This window comes from Pseudorca crassidens, chromosome 9 (assembly GCF_039906515.1).
Source record: "Pseudorca crassidens isolate mPseCra1 chromosome 9, mPseCra1.hap1, whole genome shotgun sequence".
Lineage (NCBI taxonomy): Eukaryota > Metazoa > Chordata > Mammalia > Artiodactyla > Delphinidae > Pseudorca > Pseudorca crassidens.
In genome coordinates this window covers 16120872-16134926 of record NC_090304.1, presented here as the reverse complement: position 1 = coordinate 16134926, position 14055 = coordinate 16120872, and the positions used below count along the sequence as shown (strand labels likewise).

The following is a 14055-nucleotide window of genomic DNA, read 5'->3' as shown; positions in this document are numbered from 1 at the left end:
AGCTTCTCAGCAGAGACTCTTCTTTTCCCATTCTCTGGACAAGACAGACAAGTTTTTTTTTTGGTTTGTTACTGAAGTTGAGCACATTTTTCCAGCCGTCCATCTCAATAGCCTAGCTTTACATGGTTTTCTCCACATCTTCCCATCTTGTATGCCCAAACTGTACCTTCAACACTCAATTTTCTCACTTCACCTTCATTTTTGGCTCCTTGTATATTTTCTTTACTTCTTTTGTGAGCTCAGTATCCATTTGAGAGAGTGTTCATTATATTTGCTCTGGTGTTGATAGGTGTTTTCTGGTCCACCCAGGCTGCCTGCCAGTGTCGTATAAGCTGACCCAACGTGAAATACCACAGAACAATTCTTTCACGGCGTCTTTTTTCTTGGGGAATGTACCTTTCTCCATACTTACAGACTGCTATCGTGTAAAGGAAGTGGTAAAGCTGGCATTCATCTCCACACTAGCAATTGCTCTTCATTGTAAACTCTCTTTCAAAAAGTGGCTGATGGGGCTTCCCTGGTGGCGCAGTGGTTGAGAGTCCGCCTGCCGATGCAGGGGACATGGGTCCGTGCCCCGGTCCGGGAAGATCCCACATGCCGCGGAGCAGCTGGGCCCGTGAGCCATGGCCGCTGAGCCTGCGCGTCCGGAGCCTGTGCTCCGCAACGGGAGAGGCCACAACAGTGAGAGGCCCGTGTACCGCAAAACAAACAAACAAAAAAACAAAAAGTGGCTGATGATGCCACTTTCCTTGAAAACCACACGCTTTTTAACGCTCACTTGCACTTCTCCTGGCTCACTGGGTACGCGGGACTCTGCATGGTCTTTGCTTTCTCCTGTACCTTCAGAGCAAGTAATGAGATGTCTTTCTACAGTCTCTCTTCTAACCACCGACCACAAGTACTTTTCTACCTTCTGAGACTTCAGGTCCTGGCCCACAGTTTTCTTTCTCATTCTTCTTTGCAGTCGCTCTCAGCTGCTTTAGCATCACGTAACTTCTAATATCACAGCTTCTTTACTTTCTCACCTCCAATTCCTTGCATGGTTTCTACCCCTAGAAATGTAGCCCCACCGTTTGAACCATGCTGGTTTAAAAGACACTTGCTCTTTCTGACTGCTTCTCCTTCTTTCTCACATCTGTGCCTTTGCTCATGGTTTTTTTTTCTCTGAGGGAATGCCCTCTTCGTCCTCTATTTGTCAAAATCCTAACTGTCCACCAGGACCAGCAAATGTGTCAACTCTTGCGTGAGGTCTTCCTACATCTTTCCAGTTGGATGTGATCGCTTTCTCTCTTGAACCCTGTAGCACAGTGGTCCCCAACCTTTTTGGCACCAGGGACCGGTTTTGCGGAAGACAGTTTTTCTACCGACTGGTGGCAACCAGTACCGGCCCGGGGGTTGGGGACCCCTGCTGTAGCATTTTGTGTACATTTTCCTATGCCACTCTCCATCCTCTGCTTTGGTGAATCTTACTTGTGCATTTGTTTTCTTTCTATTGAGCTCCTCCCAGCGTCTGGGCACCCTTTATTCATTCAAAAACTACTCATTGAGCACTTCCTATGTGCCAGGCACTATGCATGTTTAGGGTTATAAAAAGTGAATAAGATAGGCAGGTTCTTCAAAGGCTATGCCTAACACGGGTCTTTAACACAGAAAGTCCTCATTTAATGAAAAAATAATTCATTTAAAATGTTTACAGAGAAAGACAAAGAAGAAAGTGAAAATGCTTTCCACTTATCCGTTTCTCAAATGTGGTGTATGTGTGCTAAAATTTCTTATTTTTTGGGGGGCGGGTGTGGATTTGAAGAGCAGAGCAAATGCTCTCTTAGATGTGGGGAAGCAGAATGTGTTTTCCTGTCTCCAGAATATTCTCATCCCAATCTCTCTGGATCTTTGTTAAGCAGGCATTAACTCACAAGAATATTCTTGGAATCACTGTTGCTGCTGGAAGCCCCAGTGGGTCTCTAGACTCAGAATCATCCCTATGAATATTTAAGTTCTAAGTGACAGCTTCCACCAGATGGTGCTGAGGTACAGCTGAGACCAGATGGATTTGGGTTCTGCAGCCGTTGTCTGTAAACTGCATAGGCTCAGTGGGGTCATTTCATTAACTTCTCAATAACATCACTCTGCATTTTGATTGAATTTTTTAGACTCCACTTACTGTCTTATGACAGGGGTTTTGCTGCGCATGTAGGAGGCTAGATCATGTAAATAATACAGAAACAAAATGAAAATGAAAGTTTTTCTCCCCCATTTCTACCTCCACAATTAATCCCTCTAAAACTGTTTATTGCTTCTTGAATTATTTCCAGAAAACATGTTATATATAAGTGCCTGAATCTAAGCATCTACATATATATTTTGTCTTGTTTCTGCATACATATATATGTATATTTTATTACATAAAAAGGTTCATACTCGTCTACTGTTTTAAACCATGTTTTCATATTAACATGTCTTTGACATTTTTCCATACCAACATACATATTCATTCTCTCATTATTACATTCTAATGATTTATTTTGATTAATATCAAATTTTCCAGTTTATTTTGGTTGTGTCCGGGTTTTCGCTATTATTAGAAACAGTACTGTAATGAATATTTTTTTTTTTTTTTTTTTTTTTTTTTTGGTGGTACGCGGGCCTCTCACTGCTGCGGCCTCTCCCGCTGCGGAGCACAGGCTCCGGACGCGCAGGCTCAGCGGCCATGGGTCACGGGCCCAGCCGCTCCGCGGCATGTGGGATCTTCCCGGACCGGGGCACGAACCTGCGTCCCCTGCATCGGCAGGCGGACTCTCAACCACTGCGCCACCAGGGAAGCCCTGTAATGAATATTTTTGATAAACGTCGTTGAGAGTATCCATAGGGTAAACTCCATACAGAGGGATTGTTGGGGAAAGTTACCTGCATTTTACGTTTAATGGATAACTGCCAAATTCCCTTTCAGGAATGTTGCACGTGCATGAATACCGATTATACTAAAACGTTTACATTTTTGTCAGTTTTATAAACAGTTTTGTAAGTTAAGCATGGGGCTTAACGTTAATTAATTTCTTTAATTACGAACGAGGCTGCGTGTGTATGGATTTCTCTGTGGAGCCTGAGTTTCGCCCGCCTATCTGGGAGAAACCCTAAGCGGTGCCTTGACTCCTCCTGTCCAGCAGGGGACGCGGGTAGGGGCCGCTCGCGCATGCGCAGTGCGCTGGGTGTCAGGCCGCCGAGCGCAGCCGGCCCAGTGCTCCCCGCTAGCTACCGCAGACCCGGCGCAGGCAGCGGCGACCAGCAGCTTCGTGCGATCCCACCCAGGCGGCTGTGGCCAGTGCCCCGCGGCATGAGCCGGTGACCGAGCGCGGGGCCGAGCAGGAGGCAACCGTGGCCGAGGTAAGCGCGGCGCGGAAGGGCCGGGCGGGCCCCCGGTGAGGGCTCGGGCCTCCCCGGGCCGCGGCGGAGTTGGGGCCGAATCGCCGGGGAAGCGCGGACCGCGCGGAGGTCCGAGGGCTGCAAGAGGCCGGCGCCACTCCCTGTGAATTCCCGCTTTGGGTGCGCTTTGATTTCCTCCCCGCCTTCTCCTTCGTCACCCGACCCGCCTAGCACTTTGGTTTCCCACCTGTTTCCTTGCCCACTTCTGTTCCCCGTCCGCACCTTTCCTTTTTCCCGGGATCCTGTGGCTTCCTTTTCCGAAGGCCCCACCCTCTGCCGTGACCTCTCTCTGCTGCCAGCTCCTTCCCGCGAGCCACAGGGATCTGCTTTCTCCCACTGGGATTTTTCAGCTCTGGGTTCTGCCTTGGCCAGTGGCGTCCCGTGCGGTACCAGATGCCCTGGGCAGGACCGGATGCTCTGGTGAGGAGGGTGGCCAGCGGTGTCCGGGCTCTAGGCATCTACTTGAAGCTCAGAGGCACTTGGAGTTTTACTTACTGGCGGCGGGAACCAGATCTATGTATACAGTTTTGAGGTTAAAATTATTTGGTGTAACTTATTGGAAAGTGCTAATCTAGAAGGGTCCTTGATTTATCTGTCTGAAGATGTCTTGAAATAGAAATTTAAATTCTTCTTCTAAGTTAATTGAGTGCCCTGAGGACTTAAACTGGACTTAGTTTGTAAATTTCAGAGCTCAAAGGCTATTTACAGTAATAAAATACATGACTCAATTTCTATCACTCCTCACTGCCGCTGACTTAAGCCATCTGGTTGCAAATGCTGGTGTAAATGGATAGATTTGCGTCTGTCAAATTATGCTGGTTAATTGAGGACTGAAAAAGGTGTATCTAATTCAGGCTTTTAAGGGTAATTAGGGGAGGCAGCTTCACATGGGGGTTAGAGAGCGCAGGCTCCGGACCCAGGCTGCCATTCTCCAGATCCTAGCATTGGCATTTTCTAGTTGTGTGACATTGGGCAAATTGCTTAGCCTTCCTTGTTACTTTCCCTGTCTGTAAAATGAGGATAATCATAGATTGTCACAGGGCACTGTTAGGAAGATTAGGTTAACGCAGAATGCTTAAAACAGATCTTGGCGTGTAGTGGGTCTGCAGTAAAGTTTAGTTATTGTCAGTAGTTCCTTAGTTATATGCACTGTGTTAATTATAGTATAATTCCCACAAAGGGGCACAGGTTTTTGTTTTTTAAATTTGGAATCATTTTTAGGGGTGGTTCACTATAACATAACTTTAATTGTAAAGGATCCTATCAGGTAAGGCAGTGAATTGCAGATTTTCCTGCTTCGGTTAATATTTGGTTCCTTTGTTTTCAGGAACAGGTGAGTTAAGTTCCAGGGTAGCAGCGGCCCCAAGAGTTCATCTGTGAGGGCTTCTGTAAAAAGGTTAAGAAAATGAGAGTTTGGGACTGCAAACTTTGGACTAAGCGGATTGGACATAGCCTGAAGCACTAAGGAAAGGTTATTCAGGCAAGATTTAGGAATAACTAATTCCAGGAACAGAAAATGCATCTCATCTTGACAGTAGAGTGAGGTTGAAAGATTTTTCCAGTGATTCAGTGCCTGACATCTAGCCGGATGATTCCAGTGTTTTGCAGGGACAGATTTGATGTGCTTTGAGGAGGCTAAAGTTTGTAGGGCTTGTTGTGAAATTCTTATTTTGACCCAGGTTGTGGTATTATATGGAAAAACATTCATTAATAGGAGATTCCTTTTGGTTTGTCCTCTTGGGGAAGCTCAGTGTTAGGGGAGAGGAGGGTGGTCAAGGGTAGGTACGGAAAATTCCATCTGTGAAATTACCTGTCTATTTCCGCCCCCCCCCCTTTGGAAACTCTAATTCAAGAAAGAAAATGATCAGAGTTCATCACCATATAATTACTCAAAACTTGGGCCTTGAACAGTGTGTGTGCTGACGGAACTGGGAAGTATATAGACACTCCTTCATTCAACAAACATTTATGTTTACATGGAATGTGTTCTAGACATGATATTAGATGCTGGGAATACTGAGCAGAGATGAAAAACTCTGATTACAAGAAAATGACCAGTAGAAGAGAGACTTGCAATTACATAACCAATTACTACAGTCTGGCAAGTGCTGTAATGAAGCCTGTGAAAGGTACAAGGATGTTCACCGAGAGTTCTCGGTCTCTGAAGCTCGACTTAGTTAGGGGCTGGTTTCTTGTTCACGTAAGGCTTTTCCCCTCATTTCTTTTTTTACTAAGAGTTTTTACTCCACCTCAAGTGCTCGCCATCTCTCTCAGCTGTTCAGCACAGACCTGTGGACGCTCACTTAGCCAGTGTAGGCAAACCTCAGAAATGTGAGTTTATATCCCTGGGAACAGCCCTCAGGTGGGGGGTGGGGGTGGGGGAGGCGCGGGATGGATAGGCTTCGCGGATGAATGTCCTTGAAAGGGACAGTTCTCAGGTGCATTTTTCGGAGGGACCCTAGAAGGGTTGAGCCCCATCTGCCCAGCTCAGTATGGCAGCCAGCACGGTAATGCACCCTCGTGGCTTTCCGTTCTTCTCCAACTCCTCTCCTTACTCCCTCCCTCTGGCTTTCTGGATTCGTCTTCTGCAAGCTGCTTGCACCCAAGCCATTTTTAGTTTGGCAGAACATAAACTAAGGCGGTTGGTACTGGAAGTGGCTCTAGAAAGCAGGTCCTGAGAATAGCGTTGTGAGACTGGAATCGCTCACCCTCAGGTGGCAACCAGGACCCCTTTGCTGGGGGTAGGTGAGGCGTTGATAACCCCTGGTGCCCTCTAGCGTCACTGAGTAGTCAGGCTGACCAGTGGAGAGTTGGGATGAGGTTCAGGTAGAAAGGAAAGCATTGGCTGGCACAGGAACTCTAGCGCTCGAGCAGTGTGTGGACCGTGGTCATGATGACGCTGGTGGAATTGGTTGGCTCTTGTTATCCCCTTAGAGGCCATAGGTGCGATCAGGCTCAGATTAGCCAGATATCAACTCGGGACGCATTGTGAAAGATAGAACTCCATGGCAGCGTTTCCTGCAGCTGGAGGGCAGGCTGTGTTGAAAATCAGGCCCAGAATTTCATCGTAATTATGGCTGAACTGCAAAGGAAGCTGAGTGCACGGCCTTGACAGGCTGCTTCTGCTGAAGTCAGGGCCATGATGGGGAAGAAGTGGGACCGTGAGTCTTAGGATGGAGATTTTGGGTGGAGGCGCTGAGGACTGAACTCCCAGATTTCCTAGATCCTCTGGGCCAGCAGAAGTCTCTCTCTCCATTGCTGAGAAGAAGCGCTCCTTACCTGACACTATGCAGAGCCTTCCCTGGAGGTGGATACTTTGCAAGGTAGTGCTTCTCCTCGTCAACATTGCCCATCCCTGCCCTCAGATCTCAGCACTGCCTAAGTGGGGAAGTACAGCCCCTGCTGCTGGGGTGATAGCTGTTGTACTGGAAGAGCTGTAGGACCTGGCTCGTGTGGACCAGCAGGAACTGGAGGGACACACGGGAATGAATCTTGAGGGTGTCAGACCAAAAGTGGGGTAGCGGTGGACTGTGAAGCCAAGTGGGAGTGACTCTTGGGAGGATTCTCTCCTGATTCAGGGTTTCATGGCCTTGCAGGGACAAGCTGGTCCTGATGTGCTGCTGGGCAGGCTCCTGGAACCTTGGATATGACTGTCATAGCGTTGGTTCTCAACTGAGGGCCAGTTTGCCTCCCCAGGGGGTATTTGGCAATGTCTGGGTGTATTTTTAGTTGTCACAACTAGGGGTTGCTTCTGGCTTCTCTTGATTAGAGACCGGGGATGCTACTAAACGTTCTGCATTGTACAGAACAGCTCCCCACAGAAAAGAATCGTTTGGCCCAAAATGTCACTAGTTCTGAGCTTGAGAAACCCTAGTCTGGAATAAATGAGGTAAAGGTGCCAGAGCTGTGTTGGCAGAATATTAAGGTGGGGGTCAGAGGTTCAGGGAGGTGGAGATTTGAAATAGATTTATTACTTGAGGCCAGAGGTGCATTTCCTGCCCATGCTCCCAGGAGGGCGTTCTCCCTTCCCTCTGGTAATGTGGAACCGCAGGGAGGGGACCAGCACGTTTGAGAAGCTCAGCGTTGATTCTCCTCTATAGGCCAGGATTGACCTTATGAGATTTGACTATGGAGCTGGGTTCCCAAGTATCAATGAGGATGATAGGATTCTGAAATGGCAGAAGCCAGGTGGTGGCACTAACCATCAGAGGCAAGGCAGACACAATATCCATAATAAGCAGTGAGGCTTGACTCGAAACCAGTGTGTCTGGACCCACTGTGATGCTAAGAGAGCCTGGCATTCCTATAGAGGGTATAGATGGGCAGCCAACTAGGGTATTGTTTCACTGTATAACCAGAAAAAAAAAAATCAACAGATGACAAGTAGAAGGCTGATGTCAGCTGCTGCAGTGGAAGAATCACTATCACCTAGTTTTCAGATGTGAGCCAGCTCTCAGACCTGTATCCCGTGGATTGAGGGGGAGGCTGGATCTCTTTGGAGAAGAACTTTGCAACATCCCTGAAAGTATAGACAGATGTTTCCCAAGTCCTTCCTCAAGGGAACTGTAGGTCTTTATCAGACTTGTGGTACATCAAGGAAAGGAGAATATCCAGACCTTCTGAGGGCTGTTAAGTACAGGGTCAGAGCTGATAATAATACCAGGCAACCTGCAAGCAATGGTGGATAGGAGTTTGCAGATAAATGACCTGGCCTCTCCTCCTTCTGAGGGACATGGTGTAGTTTGCATGGTTCTTCAGAGGGTTCCTAAAGAGCCCCTGTTACCCAGCTTGATAACACACTCCTACTGGCTTTCCCTGGTTCCCTGTCTCTCTTCTTGCTCTGTTCTCTAGCTCCCAAGTAAAACTGCCTGCACCCCCATCCTCGTCTCTGGTTCTTTTTGGGGGGTTAATGATGGGGGGGACTCAAACTGTGACAGGTGGGAAGCAAAGTGTGATGCCTAGGACTCTAACATAGTGGGTGTCAGCCTCTCTTCTTTCCAGCCCTCCTGATGCCCCCTTGGGACTGTGGAGCCAGGTCACGCTCCTACTCTTGGAGTTCCTGTGGCTCCAGGTCACCACCAGCACTTGGTGGTGTTTGATGCTGACATTCTGCCATGCTGGTGGGTAGAGATGTCTTGCTGTTTTATTGCCATACTTTTCCTGTCCATTAATTAGACTAAACATCTTTTCAGATGTTTATGTGCCATTTTGTGGCCTCTTCTGTGACATTCTTGTTTAAGTCTTTAGTTTTCTGTTGTTTGTTTGTTTTGGCTTTTTTGTTTGTTTCTTATTACTTTGTAGGAGCTCTTTATTCTGGTTGCTAGTTAGTCCTATTGGTTACCTGTATTGCAAATATCTTCTAGTTTATAGCCTGTCTTTTTACTTCCTTATGATGTCTTCTGATGAATAAAAGTTCCTGATTGTAACACTGAATTTATTATTTTATCTTTTTGTGATTTGCATTTTTTGCATTTCATTTTGGACATCGTTCTCTGCCTGGAATTCACAGATATTCTCTTTTGTGTTCTAAATATCTTACAGTTTTGCCTGTTACGTATAGCTCTTTAATCTGCCTTGAATAGATTTCCTCCCCTCTGGCTGCTTTTAATATTTTTCTTCGGCTTTCTTTTTAGTGGTTTTACTTTGACATATCTAGTTGGTTTTTGTCTTGTTTTTGGTTTTTTTTGTATATATTGTACTTGGAGTTGAGCATTTTGAATCTGTGAGTTGATGTATTTCATTATGTTTGGAAGAACTTGACAGCTGGATTTTTGTGTCTACTTCTGCCTTCAGTCTTTGCATTATCACACATCATGTAGCCTCTGGCAAATGGAAGGTGAAAAAATAATGTCAGTGTTATTATAAAAATAGTTCAGATCCTTTGAAAGGGTCTTGGGGACCCCCTGGAGCCCCCAGACTGTATTTTGAGAATCACTGGTCTAAGATTTTTGGTATTAGTGTTATACTAGCCTCCTAAAGTAGGTCAGGAAATGTTTCTTCTTTTTTCCAAACTTTGTGTAAAATTGGAATTATTGTTTCTTGACTGTTTGGTAGAACTTGGAAAATCTTTTGGATCTGGAATTTTCTTTATAGGAAGATTTTTTAAACTTTTGCTTCAGTTTCTTTAATGTTATAGAGCTTTCCAGGTTTGCTGTTTCTCCTTGAGACTGTTTTAATAAGGTATATTTTTAAAGAATCTCTCCATTTCATTTAAATTTTCAAATATTTTGGTATAAGTTCATTGATACCATCTCATCTTTTAAATACATGCAGTATTTAGAGTTATGGGCCCCTTTTCATTCTAGTATTTATTTGTGCTTTATTTTCTCTTTATCTTGATTAATCTTACCAGAATTATGTCAAATGTCAATTTCTTTCTTTTTTTTTTAAAGAAGATGTTGGGGGTAGGAGTTTTTTTATTTATTTATTTATTGCTGTGTTGGGTCTTCGTTTCTGTGCAAGGGCTTTCTCTAGTTATGGCAAGTGGGGGCCACTCTTCATCGCGGTGCGCGGGCCTCTCACTATCGTGGCCTCTCTTGTTGCGGAGCACAGGCTCCAGACGCGTAGGCTCAGTAGTTGTGGCTCACGGGCCTAGTTGCTCCACGGCATGTGGGATCCTCCCAGACCAGGGCTCAAACCCGTGTCCCCTGCATTAGCAGGCAGATTCTCAACCACTGCGCCACCAGGGAAGCCCAAATGTCAATTTCTTTAGTCTTTTTAAAAAAAGGTTTAGCTTTGTTGATCCTATTTGGGTTTTAATTAATTAATTTCTGTGCTTTTATTTATTACTTAATTCCTTCTATTATCTTTGGATTTATTTTGTTGTGGTAATGTGTTTTTTTATAATCTGGAGCTCATGAAAATTGTAAAGGTCATATGTGGATACTACCTTGGTGGATTATTGCTCTAGTAGGTTATAGCCAGTATTTTTAAGAAGCAATAGGATAATAGAAGAACACAGTGTTCATCACATGTTCTGTGGCTAATACTGTGTACTAAGGTTAAACATTGTTTTGTGAAAATAGTGTTTTGTGAAATATTTGTTTTATTTCAGATATTATACATAAACATCTATGTCTGTATTGGGTCATAATATAAAATGTTGTCTTATAGGTTTTAGTTTAAAAAAAGTTTTAAAAGCTACTGTGCCCTGGTGTTGCAGTGGTTAAGAATCCGCCTGCCAGTGCAGGGGACACAGGTTCGAGCCCTGGTCTGGGAAGATGGCACATGCTGTGGAGCAGCTAAGCCCGTGCGCCACAACTACTGAGCCTGTGTGCCACACTAGTGAAGCCCACACGCCTAGAGCCCGTGCTCTGCAACAAGAGAAGCCACCGCACTGCAATGAAGAGTAGCCACTGCTCGCCGCAACTAGATAAAGTCCGCATGCAGCAACAAAGACCCAACACAGCCAAAAATAAATAAATAAAATAAATTTAAAAAGAAAAAAGCTACTATGTTAAATGGTAGTTTGTCTAACATTAGTGAAGATTTCAAACCTAGCTGCATAAAATAAACATGCAAGGGGCTTGCTAAATCGGTAGCTTCTTTGACCTTATTTTAGACCTACTAATACAACCCTCCAGTGCTGGGGCTAAGGACTCTGTGTTTTAACAAGCTCTCCCTGTGTGCTTCTTATCATTTGGGTGTTTGAGAACCACTGATTCAGGATATAGACACACCTTGAGAGCCTGTTGGGCAGTTCTGGCACGTGGTATATGGAGAGTGCAGCTCCTTGCGTGCATTTGTCCCAAGACCTCTTTTCTAGCTCCAGGAGAGATGCATGGAGAGAAGGAAAACGATAGGGTGGGCCTGGTGTAAGTAGGGGTTGGGGGCAGGCTAGGAACATCCTGTTCATCGTTAGAATGACAGAAAAAGTGAAATAGCTCTTGTGCCTGCATTTCTGGCATGGAATCCATTAGTGTATATTGAATGGCTAATGTATATACCCCAAAGATGATAATCTTTAAGCTTAAAATGTATGAGCTTTCATATATTAGTCCATGACAAGCACATTTCTTTTCTTTTTTTTTTTTTTTTTTTTTGGTGGTACGCGAGCCTCTCACTGTTGTAGCCTCTCCCATTGCGGAGCACAGGCTCCGGACGCGCAGGCTCAGCGGCCATGGCTCACGGGCCCAGCCGCTCCACGGCATGTGGGATCTTCCCGGACCGGGGCACGAACCCGTGTCCCCTGCATCGGCAGGCAGACTCTCAACCAGTGCGCCACCAGGGAAGCCCACAAGCACGTTTCTTGATATGTTCCAGATCATGGTCTCAGAGGGATACAAGTTGAAATCATTCATGACCATTCAGCACATTTTACCCAAAAAGCTGATAATGATTGCAACATTCAAGGCTTGACGAGACCCTGCTGGCTAGGAAGGAAGCAGTCTTACAGTGTGGGCATGACTGGGGAGAACTCCGTTTAGCTATAGTGCAAATGGTTGATAAACCTTAAGATAGACCTCTATGAGCTTTTCAGTTATTTCCCTTTATATTAATAGCTTTTCCGAATGAGGCCATTTTGAAGATCGGGATTTTGACATGTGGAATGCTGAAGTCCTAAAGTCTCTTGTTGCAGTAACGTGTCTGTGCCAGATGATGCAGTCACACTCAAGGCTTTACCCTCCCCACACGGTAGCTAGGCATCAGGTGTCGGGCTTGTTCGGTAAGGATCTTAATTTGTGGTCTGCAGGGGGACTCTGCATTTTCAGCTGAGGACTAAGGATTTTCTTTGTATCTGTCAGTGATGCTTATTGGCTCTTTATCTATTGCTACATAACAAACCACCTCAGAACTTACAGACAGCCACAGCAACAGCCATGATGTATTTGCTCGGGATTCTGCCATCTCTACAGAGCTTGGCGGGGCTGGTTCACGTTTGCTTCACATAGTTTCCCCTGGGGTCTTCCTGAGGTTGCCCTAAGCTGGGAGCTCAGCTTCTTTATAACGTGGCGGCTGGCTTCCATCAGCTACAGGGTCTCTTAAGTCTTGGACTCAGAAGCCCCAGAATCTCACTTCGGCCACGTTCTTTTGGTCAAACAGGTCACAAGGCTAGCCCGAATTCAGGGGGAAGGGAAAGAGATTCCACCTTTTGGTTGGACGAGTGGCGTGCACCTTCACCAGTGGGAAGAATCGTTGGCATCAATCTTTAGAAATGGGTCTACCTCATTGGCCTTTCTTTTCCTCCCTCCACCTCTCCTTTCCTCCTTCCCTGTTTCTTCATTTCTCCCTTCCATCTAAATGTGTCAACTATCCCTTTATTACAAAACATCAGTATATATTTTATTTAAAGATTAATCTTCTCTAATACCCCTTGGCCTTTTCTTGATATTTTCTTAGTGGTGTTTTTACATTCCGCATTTTGTTACGGTTTTGTGTCTCATTAGCATATAAATTCCTCTAAGGTAGGTTTCCACTTTCTTCTTTGTTTAGGTCCTCTATGAGGGTTGAATGAATGAATGAAAACAGGCCTTAGTACAATGAACGAAACCTCAGTTTGTCCAGATGAAGCATCAGTTTATGTTAGGCAAGTATTTGAAAGCGAAATAAAGCAACTGTCTTCAGCTGTTGCACTTTTGACTTTTCTTCCTTGGTCAGTGCCCCTCTTCCTAGGTCGCACGCGTTTACCGGCTTATGCTTTCAGAGAACATATATCTATAGAATATAGTAATATTTTTACATTATGTTAACAGTATTTATATTAAGTATGTAATATTAAATACATCATATTCTCATATGTACACATTTATTTATTTATAAGACAGGTCAAAAATCCCTTTTCATTATTTCATCAGACCACTTAAGGAAAAGAGGTAGATTCAAAGCTGAACGGTCCTTTCAAGTGTCATCTGCCACCCTAAAAACTTCACTTTTCTCTCTTCTCCCCTGGTAACCAGGAGTGTGAGGAAGAGGCTCTCTGGGTCATTATGTGTGCCTCGGTCAAGTACAACATCCGGGGTCCTGCCCTCATCCCGAGAATGAAGACCAAGCACCGCATCTACTACATCACCCTCTTCTCCATCGTCCTGTTGGGCCTCATCGCCACGGGCATGTTTCAGTTCTGGCCGCACTCCATCGAGTCCTCGAGCGACTGGAGCGTGCAGAAGCGCAGCATCCGCGACGTGCCGGTGGTCAGGCTGCCGGCCGACAGCCCCGTCCCCGAGCGCGGCGACCTCAGCTGCAGAATGCACACATGTTTCGACGTCTACCGCTGTGGCTTCAACCCCAAGAACAAGATCAAGGTGTACATTTACTCTCTGAAAAAGTATGTGGATGATGCGGGTGTCCCAGTGAGCAGCACCATCTCCCAGGAGTACAACGAGCTGCTCACGGCCGTCGCAGACAGCGACTACTACACCGAGGACATCGCCCGGGCCTGCCTGTTCATCCCGTCCATCGACCTGCTCAACCAGAACGCGCTCCGCGTGAAGGAGACGGCGCAGGCGCTGGCCCAGCTCTCCAGGTATCACAGCAGGTCTTCCAGGAGCTAGAGGGAAGGAGGGGCAGAGCCAGTGGTTCTCTTGAGCTGGTGTCCGGCTGCCTGCTTGTCTCTTATCTCATATGGGGGTGAGTGGATGAGCGACTGACTTGTAGGAGGACTGGTGCTTTGGGCACCTGGCCTCTGTACCACCCTCC

The 14055-nt window shown here is 45.9% G+C and overlaps 2 protein-coding genes across 4 annotated transcripts in view; both read left to right on the top strand.

Moving 5' to 3' along the window:
* Positions 1–13446, top strand: part of LOC137230270 (alpha-ketoglutarate-dependent dioxygenase alkB homolog 3) — a 180903-nt gene extending 167457 nt beyond the window's left edge. The window contains exon 23 of one of the 2 annotated variants that reach the window (XM_067749327.1): positions 13317–13446. The gene's annotated coding sequence lies outside the window, so the exon portion shown is untranslated. Of the gene's footprint in view, positions 1–12852; positions 12932–13316 lie in introns of those variants that run through there. The other variant, XM_067749329.1, reaches the window with a different exon arrangement.
* Positions 13317–14055, top strand: part of EXT2 (exostosin glycosyltransferase 2) — a 120248-nt gene continuing 119509 nt past the window's right edge. Inside the window, exon 1 of one of the 2 annotated variants that reach the window (XM_067749324.1) lies at positions 13317–13882. In XM_067749324.1, coding sequence (XP_067605425.1) covers positions 13347–13882 — 536 coding nt within the window. In that variant the 5' untranslated portion in view covers positions 13317–13346. The remainder of the gene's footprint in view (positions 13883–14055) is intronic. The other variant, XM_067749323.1, reaches the window with a different exon arrangement.